The following is a 21,970-nucleotide window of genomic DNA, read 5'->3' as shown; positions in this document are numbered from 1 at the left end:
TTCATTATTATAAATAATTATTATTGTGAGTAGTAGTAATTATGTTTTAATTTTATTATTTTTGTTATTATTATTATTACTTCAACTATATAATTATTATGATTATTGTATTATTGTTACTGTTAATTTCATTTGTTAATTATGATTCACTTAAAATATTCTATTATGAACATTATGAAATTATATAGATAAATACATGTTGATTTTTCTGTGTAAATAAGGAACACACCCACACGCCCACACACACCCACACACCCACACACACCCACACACACACACACACACCCACACACACCCACACACACACACACACACCCACACACACACACACACACACACACACACACACACACACACACACACACACACACACACACACACACAATCACCCCACCACCCACCCACCCACCCACACCCACACACGTATATATAAACACACAGACAGACAGACATCAAGAATACCTATCCTTTATTCCTTTCAGCGCCGTCGGTCCATTGAGAAAACGCCCGCCTTCACCATCCAGACGATGTACTCGAGTCAGGTCAGTCGTGGGAAATTTTCTGGCTTTTGGAAGGTGGTATAAAGGAAAGGGGGTGGAGGGGGGAGGGGAGAAATAGCATTATTGTTGTGTGTTTTTTTTTTTTTATTTATGATTTGGATGATTATTGTTATTATTGGTGTTTTTAATTCGTTTTTTTTTTTTTTTTTTTTTTTTGTTATTCGTGTTATGGTTTGATTTGTTTTTTGTTATTTTGTTGCTTGGTTATTATAATTTATTGTTTATTGGTCACTCTTATTTTTTTGTTTTTCTTTTTGGTTATTATTATTCATGTTTTTTTTTTATTTATCATTTTTGTTATTTTGTCTATCCTTTATTAGTGTTGTGGTTGTTGTTATTAGTATGGTTATTGTTATGCTTGATGTTGGGATATTGTTGGTCTTGTTGCTTGCAATGTTGCTTTTGTGGTTATTTTTGTTGATTTGTAGGGGTTGGGATGTGAAAAGTATGGTTGTTGTATGCTGTAGTGTTATTGTTTTATTGTTATTATTATCCTTATTGTCGTTATTCCCATCATCGTCATCATCGTCGTCATCAGCATCTACATCGCCAGCATCATCACCATTTCCTAACAGAAGTAATAGTGGTAATAATACTGACACTAGAAAAATAATATTAAAATTTAAAAAAAAAAGTGCATTTTCTCACTCGACAATAGTATCGACATCTAAAATATAGTTATAATGATTTAATAATTAAAAAAAAAAAAATACATTTTCGCTCTCACGCACCTCCTCCTCCTCCGCACAGTCCGAGGAACACAAACAGGATGCTGGCGGCGACTCGACTCACGAGCAAAACCGCCGAGAGTTGCGCGAATCGGCAGCTTCCGGAGACGAGGTCGGGAGCGTGTCTTCAGCCGCGACTCAGACGACCCTCTTGAGCGGCAGGAGCCTCGCGTCCGACGTCGGCGCCGCCAACACTGTCGTCGCAGAAGCAGTGGCGAACCGAACGCTGGAGGACGACGCTCCTGAAGACCGGGTTCCTAGGATACCTGATGAACAGGGATCTGTGAAATCTGAAGAACAGTTTTCTGTGAAATCCGAAGAACAGCTATCCAACAATTCCTTATCGAGCAGTTGTTCCCACGAGCGGTGCCAACTGTGTCTTCCCAAAGGCTTGTCCTCCAGACCTCCCAGCGCCGGCCCTCCTACCCCGTCTACGCCTCCTACAGGCACGACACCGAGGCAGTCCCCCTCCTCCAGGAGGCCGTACGCCCCGAACTCCAACGACGAGGAACTAGGAACTGAAATCACGTCTTTATAGGCCAGGCGGGAGGAGTACAGTATGGGTGAAGGAGGTCATTAAGTCGTAGTTACAACTGAGGTGAAAAACGGACGTTGGCAATGTTATTTTACTGTGTGCGTGCGTGTGCGTGTATGTGTGTGTGTGTTTGTGCGTGTGCGCGTGCGTGCGTGCGTGCTTCAGCAGTTTCTAAATATTGATTCGCATCTGAAAGACCCTTTTTCCATGAGCTTAATTTACGATAGAATTGAACCCATGTTGATTCTTATAAGTCCTCGTTAGCAAAAGGTTAAAGAGGAAATGATTAAAAAAGAAAAGAATAATGATAATCGAAACCAATAAGGAAAATGCAGACCTCACTGATAGAAGATTGTCTCGCCCATTTATCAGCAACGTATATTTATAATGATATGTTGTAATTGAGAAATACCTGCTGTCACTTAGTGAGTGACAAACAAATAACAAATCATTACTATTATTTATTTTATCGCAGTTTGTTTATTCTTGAAAAGTTTATATATATATATATATTTATATATATATTCTTATATATAAGTCATACTGAAATTGTTTGATAAATTAGCATTTTATTGTTATTAGAATGTTTAATTTACAAAAAAAAAATAATAATAATAAAATAAGTGACAGATAAAACTAATTCTCCTTGGTTTTAATCAGCTGTTGAACTTAAAATATCTATATAGAGGTCGTACTGAGATCAAGGTTGATATATTAACAATGCTTTATTGCTAAAATGTTATATATATATATATATATATATATATATAATCAGTCAAATATTAGAAGGAGCAAGAGAGGCGTTAAACAGTAGCTTACAAGTGCAATTCACATGACACTATTAAGCTACGTGTACATATGTATATATACAGAGTATAAACCTATAATGTTAGATTGTTTTCTCTATCTTCTTCTCTATAAATGCATAAACTGAAACCATATTATCCATACAACTATACAATTCGTGTGTGAGTTGTCCTTGAAAAAGTGGTTAAAAGTTCCCGGTTAATTACGCTATTTCTGCAAATCTTTATCGTTTTTTTTTTTTGTTTGTTTGTTTTTTTGGGTTATTCTTAAACCCTCTGTGATAAGATATATTATGGATTATAATAAATAAAGAGTAAGTATCATTATGTAGAATATTTTGTATATAATTACTTAATTTTCTTGAATTGATGTGATTCCAGTTAGTTATAATGTGTATTTTACGGTTTGATGCTTCTGAAAGGTAATAAAGTCATTTTGTCTTTACCAAGTTTCCTGTGTTTTGTGATATATTAATCCCCAAATATTTTGTCATGGATTTTTGTACATATTTCTCTGGAGACGTTGTTCTCCCTTCCCTTTGACTTTCTCTCTCTCTCTCTCTCACTCTCTCTCTCTCTCTCTCTCTCTCTCTCTCTCTCTCTCTGTCTCTCTCTCTCTCTCTCTCTCTCTCTCTCTCTCTCTCTCTCTCTCTCTCTCTCTCTCTCTCTCTCTCTCTGTTCTCTCTCTCTCTCTGTTCTCTCTCTCTCTCTCTCTCTCTCTCTCTCTCTCTCTCTCTCTCTCTCTCTCTCTCTCTCTCTTTCCTTTCCCTTTCCCTTTTCATTTCCCTTTCCGTTTCCATTTCCCTCCCCCCCCCCACTCTCTCTCTCCTCTCTCCTCTCTCCTCTCGCTCTCTCTCTCTCTCTCTCTCTCTCTCTCTCTCTCTCTCTCTCTCTCTCTCTCTCTCTCTCTCTCTCTTTCTGTACGTACTATTTTATTTTCTACCTTGTGTAATAACGTATCCATATACCATTGTATGAATAAACGCTGCATGTACTGTAATTAACTAACTTGAACGTTAATAAAAATAACATTAAGTTCATCCTTTTTCCAGGCAGATGGTATGAAATATTATAATACCTTCTCTGTTGTTATATTGTTATCATTGTTAAAACATGATATATATGGATATGTCCGAATATGATATTAAACTGGATAACAATCTCTTTGGTGTCAAATTTCACCTTAATAAGCACACTTTCTTTTTCATTATTTCATAAACGCAAACATTTATACTTACAGAAGCTAACAGCTATTTGGGGTCTTTTCCGTTTGGCGTACAGCGCTAAAAGTAATTTTAATATAGATTTTTCTATGTATTTTTGTGCGTAGAATCAGAATATCAAATTATTTTTTTGGGAGAAATTAACAGTTTTTGAGTTATTTGCCTTTAAAGTTATTTTCTTCCTATCTATTACTGAAGGAATTCAAACTTTAAAAAGTCGTAATATTCAGTATTATATACAAGGGGTTAGGTTAGGTTAGGTGAGGGGTTAGGTTAGGTTAGGTTAGGTTAGGGGGTTGGGTTAGGTTAGGTTAGGTTAGGTTAGGGGTTGGGTTGGGTTAGGTTAGGGGTTGGGTTGGGTTAGGTTAGGGGTTGGGTTGGGTTAGGTTAGGGGTTGGGTTGGGTTAGGTTAGGGGTTGGGTTAGGTTAGGTTAGGTTAGGTTAGGGGTTTGGTTGGGTTAGGTTAGGGGTTGGGTTGGGTTAGGTTAGGTTAGGTTAGGGGTTAGGTTAGGTTCGTTTCTCCATAAAACGGTTGTCATATTCGGAGTCTACGGACAAAAATACATAAGAAAATCTATATTAAAATTAATTTTAGCGCTGTACGCCAAACGGAAAAGATCCGCCATTTGCGTAATACATTTTTTTTTTTTTCCAATAGAAAATATGCAAATAGAAAAGAAAGAGAAAGCACAACAAAGGTCAAGGATGAGGGAGAGGAGAAAGAATTTACAAAAAGAAAAGGGAAAGAGAGAGAGAGAGAGACTAAGAAAGGGATGAATGGCAAGATGAAGGAAAATGATTATCATAAAAAAAAAATAATAATAATAAAAGTAAATAAATAAACGGCGGAAGAGGGAAAATGGATAAAGTTAAAAATAAATAAATAAATAAAAATTGAAATGGCAGAAGAGAGAGAGGGTAAATACAAATCAAGAGAGACAGGGAGAGTCACAAAAAACAAAATACGAAGGGAGGAAGGAAGACTAAAAACAGGCGAACGGAAGACAAAGGAAATGCAGGAAGATTATGAAAACAGGAGACAAACAACAACAAACAAAGAGAATGAAACGAAGCCGACATATAAAGCAAAGGAAGAGGGAAGATGAGAGAAGTTACAAAAGACAAAAAAGTAATAATAACGGAGAATAAAGTAAGCAGATAATCGACAAAAAGGAAGAGGGAAGAGAGACAACGAGAACAACGACCGTTATCATTGTTATCAGAATTTACTATTTCATTACTTTCGTAGTTAACCTTTTCCCCATTATCACTGCCATCATCACCAAGCTCATTATCCATTATAATCACCATCGTTTTCGTAATTAATTATCGTTACCTTTTATCATTATTGTTACGGTCGTTGTCAGCACAATCCTCATTATCGCAACTGTGATTATGGTCATAATTATTACCATTATCAGCAATAACATCCATATCCTAAGTGTTATTACTACTTCTATTATAACTATCACCATCCTCATAACCATCTGTACTATTGCAACATTGCCAGATCGCACCCGCAACAGAAATGTAATATTTTTCGTTCTTTTGAAAAATATACAGATATTTCGCTAAAGATAATGGCAATAGCAGAGGTGGTGGTTTGCCAACGACCTCCTTCACGGCCTGCCCGGGTTCTCCTCCTCCTCCAGGTGATTCCCCACTCCTTCCCTGGTCGTGGTCCGTGACTGAGCTCTCGAAACACACCTGTGCTATTGATAAGTACTCGGTTTACAAGTATTTGTATTTCATTCGTGTTTCAGACTCTGATGAGGACACACCTTTTACAAAACGCAGAAAGCAATAAATACTAAGTCTTGTGCTGCAAGAGTTACCCTGGAGCCCGGGGCCTCTCGTCTCGCTAGACATTATTGTTTGAGTTGTCATTAAAGTAAATTGAAGTAAAGTAAAATCCTGTAATCACAGATCATTTATTGTGCTTTGTCAGCACCTTCAGTGCTTTGTTTTTGCAGGTGACACGAGGCTACAGTAGGCGTAGTCAGCACCCCACCTCAGACCCGCAGCTCTCTTCTACACCAGGGTAGCCCTTGTGGCTTTGACCCCTGGGTAGGGAGGCCCAGTAGTCTGGGGCGTCATTTGGGCGCACTTTTTCTTTGGTCCTGATTTCTTTTCCTTCTAATGTGACTTTCCTGAGCCTACCGGAGCTCCTCGTGTACTCCCGTATTCGCTTGGGGGGTGGGCATTGAATTACCGTCCTTCGCCTAGGCAAGTTCGGCGGTAAGGAAGTGTCCCACACATAACTCGATCCCTCTGTGGTACTGGAGAACGCAACCAGGCTTCCACTGGGGGGGGGGGGGGTAGAGGACGAAAAACTGATTTACTCTTAGCTATTGCAGTTAGGTTGATAACAACAGTTAAGAGGTTTTTGTCCCTTCAGGACTAAAATTTTGAGACAAGGGGTCGGACCTGGTCCGATACCCAGGATGGATGCTACCCCGGCTACCCCTTCTCCTCCTCGAGGAGGAGGGGCGACTCATGACCACTCTTCGACTACGAACAACGGTGCCCCCACTAATGACAAGACGAGACGACCAACTTTCAAAATCCCCACCCAGAATGCAAGGTTCGTGAATGAAAATCAGTCGCTTTTGAACGTGAACCCCTTTATCATCAAAAAGGTCCTTGATGGTCAAGTGGACGGCTATTTTGATTTTGTTAAAAAAAAAAAAAAACCGAGATGGAAGCCTCCTTGTTAAAGTACAATACAACTCCCAAATTAAAGATTTACTTAAGCTGACGCAAATTCATGATCTTCGAGTAAAAGTAACTATTCCTATTGGCCCAAATACCTGTAAGGGAGTTATCTTTCACAGGGATTTGAGGACGATGGAAGAAAGTGAAATTCCTGAGAGCATGAAGGACCAAGACGTAGTGGACGTTCATTGTATGACCAAGAAGGACGGGAATGTGCGAACGAAAACTGGACTGTTTTGACCTTTGCTTTGAATAAAATCCCTGAATATGTAAATGTCAGTTATGAACGTGTTCAAGTAAGACCTTGTGTCCAAAAGCCAATGCATTGTAATAGATGCCAAAAATTCGGACACACCTCATTAAGATGTATTGACAAAGATTCATCTAAATTTACTTGCCGTAAATGTGCTGAAGCCCATGACACCATCACATGTACTAGCCAAATTTCCAAATGTGCTTACTGTAGAGATCCCCATTATTCAGGATCTGCCGAGTGCAGCATCCCGAAGGAGGAGACTGAGACATTAGCATATATGAGAAAGCATGAAGTTAGTTATACTGAAGCTAAGAGGAAAGTGGAAAGTCTGACACACAAACCCAATACTTCCTATGCTGCAGCAGTAACTAACAACACCCCTAGTGCAAGTGATGTCAGTCAATAGCTTGCAGCTAAAGATAAAGAAATCGCTGAATTGAAACAAACGGTTAAGGATTTGAATATTAAAGTTTATCAACTGACAAAATTGGTCGATCAAATGGCTGCATTAACCCAGCCTAAACATCTTAAGGAAGCTGATACCGAATCACAGTCCGGAGCGCACCTTCCCGTCCGGGCTACTCCTGTGAGGACTTCGTCTGGCTCGCGATCGGTTTCTCGAGAGAGAAGCAGGTCGCAATCTGTCAGTCGTCTCCCTCGCCAGGAGGTGCAGGACATGGAGGCTTCTGTCTCCAAACCATCCCGTGAGAGGTCCCCGGGAAGCGAGGGAGAGGAGGCGCCTCCCTCCCATAAAATAAAGACAAACTGGTGGACAAGGCACTTCCAAACCCCATAAAACGTAATCATCGCATCAACCATTATACAATGGAACTGTCGAAGTCTTAGATCTGAAGTAAATAACCTTAAATCATTAGCCTCGTCCTATGCTCCCGATATCATAGTTCTCCAAGAAACTCATTTGACAAATCTCGTCTCTGACGAGGTCGTATCGCTCAGGAACTACCATTTATGTTGGAAGGATCGTGAGGGTAGGGGTGGAGGCGGAGTCGCCATGTACATCCACCAAAACCTCCCTTTTACTGAAGTGACTATTGATTCTACTTTGGAATTTGTCGCATGCAAAGTAAAAATGAATGGCACGTATCTGGCTATATGTTCAGTTTATTGTCCGCCTGATAGTGATAATCTATGATGAGCTCTTTGCTCTTCAGGAACGTCTGCCACAAAATAAAGTAATTTTAGGTGATTTTAATGCTCATCATACGTTATGGGGTTCCCTACGGGTGGATGGTAGAGGTGAGCTAGTAGTTAAGTTGATTAACGAGTCTGATTTAGTCTTGAATGATGGTAGTCCCATGCGGGTGGACGATAATACCGGGAATTTGAGCTTTATAGATATATCACTGGTCTCTTCATCAGTAGCAGCCAAGTGCCTGTGGCACACCATTGACGACTCGTTGGGAAGCGATCATCTTCCGATTTTGATTAAATATTCATGCGACACAGTGAGAACGCCTTCAGCGCCTAGATTTAACGTAAAAAGAGCAGACTGGGTCGCCTTCACAAGGAGCGTCAAGCTCGAACTTGTTGGAGAAACCATTGATGATAAAGTAAACAATATTCAGAATTCGATTTTAGAAGCAACTTTGCTATCCATTCCTTCGACAGATAGCGTTAAGCATAGTTCCATGGTGGACACCAGATTGCCGCAGGGTGCTGTGCCGACGCAAAGGCCTAAGGCTTTTCCAAAATCACATCACTAATGAGAACATTTGCAACTACAAACAAGCAAGAGCTTGGGCTCGTAGAGTAAGAAGACAAGCAAAAAGAGACTCCTGGCGGAGCTTTGTCTCTACAATAAACAGCAATACCAAAATATCAGAGGTTTGGTCCACTATTAATAAAGAAAAAAACGTCCATCAAAATTAAAAACATCATTGAAGAGGGCAATAATATTGATTCTCTTAGAGACATTGCTAATGCACTCGCCAGGCAGTTCTCTCATACAAGCAGCTCAGCAAACTACCACCACGCATTCCTGCCCATCAAGGAAGCGGCTGAGCTGCAACCTATTCACTTTGCCACAGGGTAGACTTTGATTACAATAAAGATTTAACAATAGATGAGCTTGTCCGAGCCCTAGAAGCCTGTAGAGGAACATCCCCAGGCCCCGATGAGATTCGATATGAGATGATAAAGCATCTTAATCATGATGCCATGATTAAGTTGCTAGAAGTGTACAATGAAATTTGGAAAAGCCACACTTTTCCAAACTCATGGCACTTCGCCCACACCATTCCCATATTGAAAGGAGGGGGTAATCCCAGATTTGCCATCTCCTACCGCCCAATTGCGTTGACAAGTTGCTTATGCAAGGTCATGGAAAGAATTAATAGTAGGCTATTGCATTTCTTAAATTCCAGTAATTTGCTAGTTGACGAGCAGTGCGGCTTCCGAAAGGGACGCCAAACTCTCGATCAACTAGTAAAGCTGGACAGTCATATTCAAGAGGCAATTGCCAAAAAAGATTTTTTGATATCAGTATTTTTCGATATAGAAAAAGCCTACGACATGACATGGCGATATGGCCTACTCAGAAAACGTTATGCTTTTGGATTACGTGGAAACTTGCCTTGTTTTATTCAAAATTTATTTTCTGACAAAACTTTTTGTCTAATTATTTTCTGACAATGTCACTTTTCCGGACATTTTTGTCCAGGCAAACGGGGTCCCACAAGGAAGTGTCTTGTCACCAACATTATTTCTATGTATGATAAATGACATCTTACCAGCTCCTCGGAATCTTAAATACTCACTGTACACTGATGACTGTGAATTATGGCATTCCAGCAGTAATGCAGAATTCTCAGCAAATCGCATCCAATTGGCACTGAATATGATTCATAACTGGGGCCTCCAGTGGGGTTTTAAGTTTTTTTTTTTTTTTTTTTTTTTTTTTTTTTTTTTTTTGCTAGAAAGAGTATTGGTGTCATTTTTTCACATAGCCTGATGTTCGGCTTCCTCCTAACTCTAGATAACCACCCAATACCTATTCAAAATTCTGCTAGATTTTTTGGGTTATTTTTGGATAGTAGACTCGATTGGAAAGACCACATTGGACAGTTAAAGAATAAATGTCAAAGAGCACTAAATTTATTAAAGTGCATTTCTGGTAATAAATGGGGCGCTGATAGACACTTTGCTAATGGTATATAGACCCATAGTCTAAAGTAGACTATGGGTCAATCGTGTATGGCTCGGCATCGAAAATAAGTTTGAAAGGTTTGGATGTTGTGCAGAATGCTTGATTGCGTGTGTGTGTGTGTGTGTGTGTGTGTGTGTGTGTGTGTGTGTGTGTGTGTGTGTGTGTGTGTGTGTGTGTGTGTGTGTGTGTGTGTGTGTGTGTTGGAGCCCTGAAATGTACTCGGATCGAGCGTCTTGAGGTGGAGTCAGGAGTACCTCCCCTCCGACTCAGACGCGGCCAGTTAGCACTGACCTATGCCGCAAAGGTGGCTCGAGACCCGAGCCGTTCGAGAGTTACGCTTTCTTCTTGGGTTAGTGTTTGTGCGTATGTTTGTCTTGTGTTTTCGGGGTTGAACTGTTCTGTTTGTTTTGTGGGGATTTTGCTGTCTGCGTGTTGTTTCTTAGTGTCATTTGGTGTTCTGGTTTTAGGTTTTCTGTTCCTCGTCCGGTAATGGTTTCAACTTTTGTAATTGTTTTTTAACTTCTTGGTTATTTGTTATTTTTGTTTATCTCTTGTGCCATTTTATGGTATTTACAGTTGATGTCTATTGGACTGTGGTTTTCCTTGCAGCAAAAACAGAAAGGGTCGTTGTTACATTCTTTGAATATAATATTAAATCCACTACATTTGCTACACCTTTGTTTTTACAAGTTAGTGTGCCATGACCATACATCTGACAATTGTAGCACTTGGGTATTGGGAAGGTATATTGATTTACTTGATACGAAATATGCCCAATTACAACTCTTTCTGGGAGTTTTCCTTGAAAAGTCAGTCTTATGGATTTTGTTTCGATCCATTTTTGTTTATTTCCTTATTTTCTTTTTTATTCTCATTATTTCAATTATTGAATTTTGACCGCCAATTGCCCTGATCTTTTCTTTTAGACTTTCTATATTCAGTTCTGTCTCTACGGGGAATATGGTTCCGTAGGCACATCCTGTGTTTTTACTGGAAGATGGCTGTTTGCATATAACTTCCCAATTGCCTAGTTTTTATTTAATTTAGTGGTCTTATCTTTGAGATGTATACCTCAAACCTTATGGCTTTTCCTGTACCTAGGACTCTTAGTGTATTTTCTTTGATGTACTTATGGAATTCTGACTTATTAATTGCCTCTGTGGTTAATGTTACCGAGAGCGACGCACGGAGGTAGAGCAAAATGGACATTGTCATCTTGTAGAGCATAAAAAATAGTAGGAATCAATACAACTAATTCTGCAGCGGCTTTATATTTCCCGGGAAATGACAGAAATAGGCTCTGCATGGCACCTCTCTGAGGCTAAGTGCCCATCCATGTTTACCTTGCCAGGACCAAAACAAATGTGACACGAAACTCCTTATTGCGATCTATGAAGTTGTCCATGTATTACTACGCGCTTGTGAAAACGATTATTTTGTAATTACCATACTCTGTTTTTCCTAATTCATGTATATAATGAATTGTTTTACTTTTATTATACTTTTTTCGTGCTTTCACTATTTTGCACAATAACCCTGTGCGCATGCGCGTTTTTCCACCGGGAGATTTGACACATCGTCAGACGCCATTAGTTCCGAAACACCGGTGAGAAGTGTCACATTTTAAGTGTTGCGTCGATTCTGGGTCATTTTTAAAGCCGTATAGTGGATATATAGAATAAATAGATAATAGTATCTATCTCAGCTTGATATTTGAGCCCAACAAGTGCCCCAACTTTCGAAAAAAAGTGATTACAAACCAAGGAACTCGGACCATAGACGGAAGCGAAGAAAAGTTGTCTTTCGCTATATAAAGGTATGTGGTTTTTACCTTGGGGTTCAGAGGGCAGAGCACCTTGGCTAGGGAATATATAGATCGTATTTTCTTTAAGCCACGGGGGTCCAGGGAATATATACATCGTAGTGTATGTAAGCCACAGGGTTAAGGTTAGGTTGGTTTATTGGTTAGGACGCATTGTACGATTACCACAGGGAATTTGGATAATGTGAAATCCCGTAGATTTTTACTGAGCATTGGGTTTGATTCCCGTAGTTTTTCAAAAGTTGGCGCGTCAAGCCGTAGACGTTCATAGATAGCGGGGGCGTCCGTAGTTTCACTGGCCGATTTCCTTCTTTTTTTGTGCTTTTCGGGACAGAAATTTGGCACGGGTTTTCGGAAAATCGACTTTTTAACGTTTCATTAATCACTTTCTTCGATTTCTGCAGGTTCCTTTTGACATCCAGTGCCATCCATTACCCCCCCCCCCCCCTTCAACCCCCGGTTCCCAACGCATCCTACAAGATCGTTGGGTAGAGGAAACAAACAAAAAATCTGATTTTGGAACTTAGTCTCTGAGAGGGAGCGTCGCTCTCGGTAACAATTACCAAGGTTTCGAACGGAACTGCATGATAAATATTCTCAAGTGTCTGACTATTTTCGCATGGACCACAGGGCATCCACGACGTCGGTAGATTGGCGGAGTTTTGAGGGACGGAGTACTGGCTCGGGAAGCAAGAAGCCATGGGCGGGCCAGGGGTGGAAGGCGAAATAGACGAAACCCCAATAAGTGAGGCGGAAATGTCACAGGGGGAGGATGGTTCGACAGGCATGGGTCTTCGGCGGGATAGAGCGGCAGTCGAACTTTTGTGATCCACTGGTAGATCCTGAGGAACAGGACAGAACCGCCGCCACATTAATACCACTCATCCAGCGGTACATCCGAGAAGGCGGTATTACTTGTAGTGACGGTTGGAGCGCATACAGCACGCTTCAGGATCTTAGATATTCTCACTGTGATAAACCACAGTGAGAATTTGGTCTCACCCGCCAGGATCCACACGCTGACCATCGAGCGTTTGTTGGGAGGGAGTTACAGGCTTGGGTCAAGTGTCCTGATATGCGTCCACAGTACTTCCATCAGTTCTTCGCAAGATACCTGTTCCTGCGCCACCACACGAGAACCTGCTTCCCCGGCTTCATTTTGGTGATTATTAATTCCGTGAACATGCAATATTTTGCGTATTCAACCTGTAATATAGAATGTAAAACTATGATTTCATTTTACTGTAAGGTAATTATTACAGGCTGGCCGGCTCTATCCGCCGCAGTCGGAGAGTGGTCAGCACTACCGTACCCCAATACCCATCGAGGACGATGATTGGGGAGGACTCTGGCGACCCAGACGAACCCAACCTGCCCCCCCCCCCCCCACCTGGGACGCAGAGAGCCAAACAGGTCACCTTGTAGCTGAAGTATCGCAACCTCGTCTTGGACAACCACCTTAGAGGTAATGAAAATAATGTTTACAAACGGAGGTAGGTGACGGGAGTGGGGAAATGTGCATTTAGTCATCAGATAAATATACCATATGAAAAGTGATCTAATCAAGGTAACCGATCCATACACCATTTGCCGTCGTGTTGGCCATAGAAAAGCATTCCGCTGCTAGAAATGTGGTTGGTAGAGATGGTTTTAAATTACGTTCCGTATTATATTGGGTTCCTCTTCTGAAACTTGTTATAAAACTCGTTAGTGTTCGTTACCGACTGTTTTATTATTTATGAATTTACGTCTACAAAACAAGAAAAATAAGTAACATGAACATCTCTGTATTTCAACCTTACAGGGGTATATTGGGGCCGAAAACATCAGGTTAGATATTATATATTTATAGTGTAAGGTTTAACTCAATGTCAGCGGGTTTATTTACTGTCCCCTTGATATTTATATTGTTACATACAGATGGCGCCACGCGTGCTCAGCAGCAAGGAGTCTATCAGTTGGCCCTAGTGACCGATCCTGATTTCCACATTCCTTGAATTGGCGGAAAATGCGTTTTTCTTTCCAATACTAATATTGACATTATTCTTATTAATATGCTTATTAAATCTTATAATATTAATAACCTCAAAGAGAGTGAAATAGAAGTGACACCTTCAAAAACTGAAGGAAAAGAGTAAACAGATGAGATAGGTAAGACTAATAACTGACGCCTTGGTGATTAAGCACTTGTAGAGCCATCTAGTGTGTAGAGACAATAGATAACTTAATACAGTGGGCTTGGCATTGTAGTCTTGCCACCCGCTGACATTGGGTTAAAAACCACGTGCGCTGTGTGTTTCGGTGTTTTATGTTCCCATGTATTTTTACCGAAGGACGAGTTGAATGTCCTTTGATTATTGCACACCGAAAGCTGGCGCGTCGGTCCGTAGGCTTTCAAAGATAGCGGGGGGGGTGTCCGTAGAGTTCCATCCGCCGGTTTTAAATTTTGTGCGCTGGCATTACGCATTTTTGCTCTATTTTCATTTCAGATTGTAATTTCCCTGATCTACTTCATGGCCTCCCCTGCTATCGGGAGTTATCAAATCACATATATTGTCGGCTGGAGAATGCGACGGAAATCATATTCGTTCTCATCACACGAGAACAAATCTTGTTTAAATATTGTCCGAGAAGACCCCTTTGTCATAGTAGAAAAATAACCGAAAGTGTGTGTATTCGTAATATTCCGATGAAAGAGTATATACTAGAGATTCTCAAGTGGGGAACGTCATATTAGTTTTACGTAATAACGAATAAAATAACTGAAATTTGCTTTTTGGATCTTAAAAGGAATTTTCAATAAGATGGCTGAATTTACCGGTACCTTGGTAGCAAGTTCTGATGCGTTCCGTGCGCTACAGTTATATAAATATCTAGTGATTAAAAAAAAAAGGGGGGGGGGGGCTTGTTAGAGTAAAGCAAGTTTAGGGAAACTAGATAAAAGAACTTAGTGCCAAGTTCAATGGTGGATTGATAGATTTACAAATAAGAGATAAATGTTAAAGAAACGAAAGAATTATCCAGACTCGTCAGTGCTTCCTTGGAGGACGAGGAAGCTCATGGACCTTGGCATTCAGCAGATAAGTTGCATAATAACCTTCTAGAATTAAAGACAGTCCTCTTTGCTCTAAAGGCCTTGTTATAATTTTAAATGATCTGCATATTTAAGTGAAGTGTAACAGGGTAACTGTTAGTTGAATTGACAATAATTTAACTGCAATAAGTATTCTGGGGGGGGGGGGGAATATTTGCTTTCGGGAATGATAGAAACTTGCTCATTTCTGCTGTAAACATCCCAGGCAAACACGCCATTACTGCTGATAAACCGCCCAGAACAAAGTACAAGGTCCAGTGTGGTCCACTAGGCCCCATCTCACGAAACTCCTGGCTAATGCTATCAGGGCGGCTAAGGACACGGCCACACGATGTAGTTTTCCGACCCACGGCTCCCCGAGGCCTTCGCGCCGGACTCCAGCGAGAGAGCTTCCCTGGACACAACACAAGGCGGCCGACGGCGAGTGACAAGTGGTACAGTTTTTGTGAATGTTTTAGAGTTAATTACAACGCTCTTTGCATTCAGCGGCATATCGTTAAGAGTGAGTGGTGTTTGGATTCTTTTTTTTTTTTCTTTAAGATTTTTTGTATTTTTCATTCATTTTAGCGTTCGTACAATCTAGTGAATTTGGTAATTTCTTCACCATTTTATTTTTAATTTATAATTCTTTGTGGTTTCATATATTTATCAATTTTAGCATTTGTACTTAAATGGTGGTGCCAGCTAGAGTTTTCCAAATTTAGTACATTTGTCCATTTGGTCTACCTCTGAATCTTTAAAATTTTACACGAAGTCGCTTAAATATTTTCCTAGTTTTTCAGGAAGTTCAGGGGGTGGTGATTTGCCAAGTGACAATGAAAAACGCTTACTGGCAAGGCAGTTACGCCCTCTGGTAGCACACTTCAGGCAGCAATACGCTTTTGTTGGACCACCTCTGCTTGGCACTGGTGAGGGGACTAGCATACCGCCCGCCATGGTTTCGCAGCCATTGAGCCTGAACTTCTCGTTTGACAGAGGCGCTCGGTCAACACTCGCCTAGGTAGAGAACTCTCCTCATGTGGAGCTGTGGATTTAAGTGGCACAAGATACCCTCTGATACAGCAGCAAACGTGTCATCTCGGGTTTAGGCTGATTCCCTTCAGACTGGTGTAGACAACCCTCGGTCACCGCTAGTGAATACCGAGACGATCTTCCTCGAGGATCCACCGGTACAGCAGCAGCAATGACAGGTAATAGGTTCGCGTCTGGTGTTGCGTCCGCGGCTGCTGATTCTGCTCGACCCGCACCACGTAGGCCATGTTGCCATGCTCAGCACCTGGCGCTTCATGGTCGTGAAGAGGTTCCTTCTTTTCATGGAGACGCCTTCTCAATCTTTCCAGCGCAGGCGGGAGGTTGAGGTCAGGATTACTACCATGGAGTCTAACTCGCCCAGCTTCTGTTGATGACTTCATAAGGAAGGCGATTCACCTTATTTGTACATGGCAGGAATTTAGAACACGTATTGTTTTATCTTTTTAACGCAATATTCACACGTTTACCAGACTTCTGTTGGGCCTGGCCGGCACCAAGCTCCATGACAATCATTTGCGCTGGCTTCTCTTGGGTATCCTCAGCCTTCTGTTTTTTCTACCAGTGGTGCATCTTCAGACTCCTGGGGATATTCCTAAGTGTCACTCAGATCGTGCATTTTGTCAGGTTAGTGAAGTTAGTCAGAACATACACGTGCCCATTTGTTGAAGCATCACAGGAACATGTAGACAATCATGGCCCTTTGGTCAGCACCAGCAGGGCAGGGATGGCACAACCCCTACTGGTTAATTTACATTTTTATTTATGAACGGAACCGGTCTTGGTGAAAGTTATTAATGGTTGATACTAATTAATATATTTCAATACCCTATATTTGTTCTGAGCGAGTGTTTGTGACGTAAGCGAGATGGCGTCGGAGAAGCGGTGCATTCCTCGCCCTTCACGCTTCTGCCTTCATGCCGATGTCACGGCTCGCGCCCGAGTGGACATCGCCCGCAGCCACCCGAGACCTCGCACGCTGGGTTCGCGGGAACGATTGGGGAGACATGTCGGGACCAGTTCAGTGACCGTGGAGAGACATTAATAAAGCAAAGCTTAATTATCAGTGTTTATCTCCGCCCCAGCTAAAATTGTTACATCTCGTGCATCTCATAGTCGTCTCGCCTAATTAACAGCAAGAGCCATTTAAGTCGTACTCGATGATGCCAGAATCAGACTCGCAAGAACTGAATGCCACAGGAAAGGTTCTATTCATGCGGTGCCATACGTCATAGTACTAGTCATGTTCGTCCCAGCGGTTTTGCCGGTCATTGTATTGACAAATCATTAGGTATCGCGTTGTTAATCCGTGTGGACTTCCACGAGAGAAACATCAGGGTACGTGCTTGGGCTTTGCACATGGGGGACAGCCTGGAGTCCTCTTTGTCAGTGAGACTGGTAAAGCTCCACACGATACTGTAGGGAGCATGTTAGTAACAAGTGTCATGACAGCAATTTTACCACTGGTTTTATGGTTGCTAAGATGCCTATTCATCCCAGGAATTTCTTCGAAACTAAGTATTATAAGGGTGGTGTCTGTTGTGACCTTCACCCTGTGATTTCTAAAGTTGTGGGAGATGTTGAATACTCTTTGAAAGATGCTGGTTACACAGACGAGGAATGCTGAAGGGAAAACCCTGCCTTGGGCCTCAGCTCTCGCCTCGGCTATTTTTGAAGGGTGTTTTCTTCCGCTTTCCTTTTCCTTCTCTTCATCCCCTTTTGTCCACTTATCCAAATAAATAACTCGTATTTACCCTTTTCGCCACACCATAATGCTGTTACCTTTGATGCGTGGTACATTTGTTTCTGACTATTGACCATTCTGGCTGATTAACTGAGGGTTTTTCCTCCAAGCCCCACCCTATGTACTTCGCAGCCTGTGTTACAACTGCCCGATTTCTTTGTGCCATTTGAGATCCATACTCCCACCTAATTCCTTGTTTGTTGTGGGGGGGGACGACAACGATGGGGACTGGGACCCAAAAGTGGGGATCACCCCTACCTGGGACCTCAGCCCTCGCCTCAACTAATTTTGAATGGTCTTTTCTCCCCCTTTCCTTTTCCTGCTCTTCTTCATCCCCTTGTTCTGTCCACTTTCTATGGTGAGAGCCGTTCTGAAAGGATGAAAGGCTTGGCTTTGTCGTAAACGGCCTCCGGGAGCCATGGGCACGGTATTCCCTTGGTTAACTGCCTAGCCCTTGCCTTCAGGGGTAGACCGTTTCCTCTCCGTTTATTTTAGGCTCACCATTGCCAATAATGATCTTTTGCTTTTATTAGACGCATTAAGGCGTGCCCCTTCATCAACTAGCCTAGCTAAATTTGCCTCTCCTTAGACCACGGCTCCAACCACTGTTACCAATACCCCCTCCTCAAGGTTTGCTTTCGACTCTATTCATCCGATCATCCATCCACGTCATTACTCAACCTCCTGAATACACATTAATTTCCCAACATCACCCACTCCATCCCTTACTGCAGTCTTCTTCATTGTCTACCCCCACCACCCTTATTACTATTCATTCTTAATGGTCTCCTCCCAACAGTACTACCTCTTTCCATACCATCCCATCCTCCTCCCGCCTTCGTCCTACTGCTTCCACCTCTGCAAACCTTTATTTACTGACTGGTCGCATTTTGATAGGGGGACCTGGCTGCCACATTGATGGACAATGACTTAAGTGTTGAACATCTTGCCAGGGCAGGGTGCATTGCAGTCCAAGTTGCTCAAGGTACACTTGAGCATGATCAGAGGGCACGTCCTATTTTTTAAACCTAGTGTGGGGTAATTGTGCCCCCTCTGACCGTTGGGGATGCCCTTGTTTGAGTTATACTGAAGTTTGGGCCAGTGATTGGAAAGTGAAGGACCTACAAGAGCCCTTCTGTTAGCAGGTTACACGCGAACCATATGAAGCCGTACTAAAATATTTCAGGAGGACCTGGAAGAGGATCTTAACCACTGCAGGTGTGCCCTCAGTAGTGAGCCAGTTGTGTGTTGGTTGCCAGTTATCCACACCCTTAAGTGAAGCATAGTGATATGTTACATTGTAAAGCTCATTTATGCAGAAAAATGTTTGCAAGGTGGTGTGAAGTTAATGTAAGACAATGCAGTGCTCACGTATATTGAAATTTCTTGCAAAGTATCATGTCAGCATAACAGGCACTATTGAACTTTGAAAGTGTCCATGCTGTGGGTTGTGGGTAAATGGCAGAGTATACTTCAGTGTGTAAGTATGCAGTGTGTATTGGTCACTCGGTGTCCTGCCTGGTTAGGTTGCCTTGCTCCTCCTTAATTGTCACCCTGCTACCCTTTACTAAAGTTTTTAAATTATGTAAAAAGCCAGTAGATATGTTACAGGTCCGAGTTTTCTAGAAGACCTGATGCAAACAGTACATTTATTTGTAGACACTGTACTTACTTATTCATGGTTTCTTTTCAGTTTGTAGTTGGATGCCTTGGCCAAGCTACCTACAGTCTGTCTATCTTCATAACTTCTCGGCCATTGACCAGGGGAAGTGTGTCGTGTTGCAACATTGCAAGATCACCATCACAGAAGGAATGCCCATTTTCGTTTTTACATGTGTACACTGATATCAAATTAAATGTAATAGAGTATTAATATTTGTCTTCTTGCCTAATTACTTCACAAACACACAAACCTGATACATGTATCTATTGGCTTATAAATACACGTGATATGATGTATTCCTTGTTTATTTTACTTCCTTTTGGTTTTGATCTTTTGCTGGGAGACCAGTCTGCTGCTTCATGGCTGTGGAGGGTCCCTTGTTCTTTAGTTTTCATTTCTAGTGCTTTATCAAACTATTTTCAAACTTTTCAGTTTGCCTTGTTTTCTTTGATTAAATTGGATCAAAAGCAGGGGAGGGCTTGTAATACTTCAAAAACACCCCCTCTAAGCATAAACGCCTTGTATATATATTCAGTTGCCTTCAATTCTTAAAATTTCATAACCCATATTAAGTTTTGTCAGCTTTGTTAATCGATCCAGTAAAAATAATAGTATAGGTAAAGATGTTTGATCTTGTATATCATTTTGATGCTGGAAAATGAGATTGCCCACCTTACCTTTTTTTTTTATGGCAAAAATGATCTTTCAACATTCAGATTCTTAACATCTGTACATGCAAGAATTCATGGTTACATGGTTATTCAAATTCCATTCCAAAGTGAACTTTAACAATACTTTTCACCTTTATTTTCCATAAACCTATCAAGCCAGTCTTTTCTTTCTTTATTTATATCTAATTTACAAGTTGGTCAGTTTATCTTTTGTTAAACTTTCAAAATGCCCTTTAAAATAAAAAAAAAATGGTCCAATAAAACAGCATGAAACAAAGCTTGTTTTATTTGTTATATAGACAAAGTCCTTCAGATGCAACAAGTATAAAATGGAACATACATGTGACAGCAGGTAAATACACTGAAGATCAGGCACAATGACACCATAAGGATGATGAAAACATACACATTGTCACACATACAACTGGTACGTAAATATGGACAAATTCAATGGTTCTGGCAGTACAAAAATTGCTAGTCAACTATTACTTTCTTCCTAGTACCTAATTCATAATATACAATCTTTTTTTTTTTCTCTACTTTCTTCTCGATCAATGTTTTCTGCCATCATTCACATGGAATTTTGAGCAAGTCTATGAAATATGTATATTACACAGATAGCAATAATAACAGGTTTTCTGATATATCAATCTGAAGTATTTTTACAATAAAACATTCAAATAAAAATGTATATAAAAAAAGGGATACATACCAACATATTCTCTTAAGAAAAAAAAAAAAAAAATATCATACAGCCTCTTCAGATCAACAAAATATGAGCTTAGACAATTTGCAATGTGTGAATCCCAACAAGAAAAAAAAATCTGACCACAAGCACCCTTATAGTCTTATAAAGTTTTAATAGTTTACCATCTGTAATCATGACTAGTTATCAGATATACAAATAAAAAAAATAAATAAAAAAAGAGTATTGTCATTAATCATGCAGGCCAGAGTGAGAAGCCAAAAGTCCAAATAATCTGGATGGTTAGATATATATTTATTCAATGTTTATTTATGCATATGAAGCGTGCATGTTTGTGTACATGTATAAAAAATAATAATAATAGAAGTGTACCTGTAGAAGTGTATACATGTGTATGTACATATGAGTACATGTATATGAATATGTGTGTGCATTTGTAAATGACTAACTACATTGGAGGAGGGGGGGGGGGGGAGAAAAAAAAGAAGAAAAAAAAAAAGTGGAAAAATGTGAGTAACAACCTGATAACAGAACAGTCTTCTCAAAAACATAAATTGTAGTAGTAGTAATCATTCACATTTCAGAATAACGACAAATGACACACGTGGGAATTTTTTTTATTTTTATTTTATTATTAATGTGAGTGGTTGGTTGTCTGCTTTGGATAAACCCAAAAAAAATTAGGTGTAGGTGTAGGTGTAGGTGTAGGTGTAGGTGTAGGTGTAGGTGTAGGTGTAGGTGTAGGTGTAGGTGTAGGTGTAGGTGTAGGTGTAGGTGTAGGTGTAGGTGTAGGTGTAGGTGTAGGTGTAGGTGTAGGTGTAGGTGTAGGTGTAGGTGTAGGTGTAGGTGTAGGTGTAGGTGTAGGTGTAGGTGTAGGTGTAGGTGTAGGTGTAGGTGTAGGTGTAGGTGTAGGTGTAGGTGTAGGTGTAGGTGTAGGTGTAGGTGTAGGTGTAGGTGTAGGTGTAGGTGTAGGTGTAGGTGTAGGTGTAGGTGTAGGTGTAGGTGTAGGTGTAGGTGTAGGTGTAGGTGTAGGTGTAGGTGTAGGTGTAGGTGTAGGTGTAGGTGTAGGTGTAGGTGTAGGTGTAGGTGTAGGTGTAGGTGTAGGTGTAGGTGTAGGTGTAGGTGTAGGTGTAGGTGTAGGTGTAGGTGTAGGTGTAGGTGTAGGTGTAGGTGTAGGTGTAGGTGTAGGTGTAGGTGTAGGTGTAGGTGTAGGTGTAGGTGTAGGTGTAGGTGTAGGTGTAGGTGTAGGTGT

General features: G+C 40.9%; 1 protein-coding gene and 1 long non-coding RNA gene across 2 annotated transcripts in view; both read left to right on the top strand.

Moving 5' to 3' along the window:
• The window catches only part of LOC125035185, a 14,371-nt gene extending 11,126 nt beyond the window's left edge, over positions 1-3,245 (top strand). Inside the window, exons 6-7 of the mRNA XM_047627414.1 lie at positions 483-542; positions 1,311-3,245. Of these exons, the coding sequence (XP_047483370.1) occupies positions 483-542; positions 1,311-1,826 (576 nt within the window). The 3' untranslated portion in view covers positions 1,827-3,245. The remainder of the gene's footprint in view (positions 1-482; positions 543-1,310) is intronic.
• Positions 3,246-11,709: 8,464 nt separating this feature from the next.
• LOC125035391 lies at positions 11,710-19,611 on the top strand. The gene is made up of 3 exons (XR_007115764.1): positions 11,710-12,973; positions 13,074-13,276; positions 19,372-19,611. It is a non-coding gene; the product is annotated as an uncharacterized LOC125035391 (long non-coding RNA).
• Positions 19,612-21,970: the final 2,359 nt, after the last annotated feature.

The sequence above is a fragment of the Penaeus chinensis genome, chromosome 19 (genome assembly GCF_019202785.1).
Source record: "Penaeus chinensis breed Huanghai No. 1 chromosome 19, ASM1920278v2, whole genome shotgun sequence".
Lineage (NCBI taxonomy): Eukaryota > Metazoa > Arthropoda > Malacostraca > Decapoda > Penaeidae > Penaeus > Penaeus chinensis.
The sequence above is the reverse complement of the archived record's forward strand: the minus strand, read 5'-3'. Positions and strand labels throughout refer to the sequence as shown.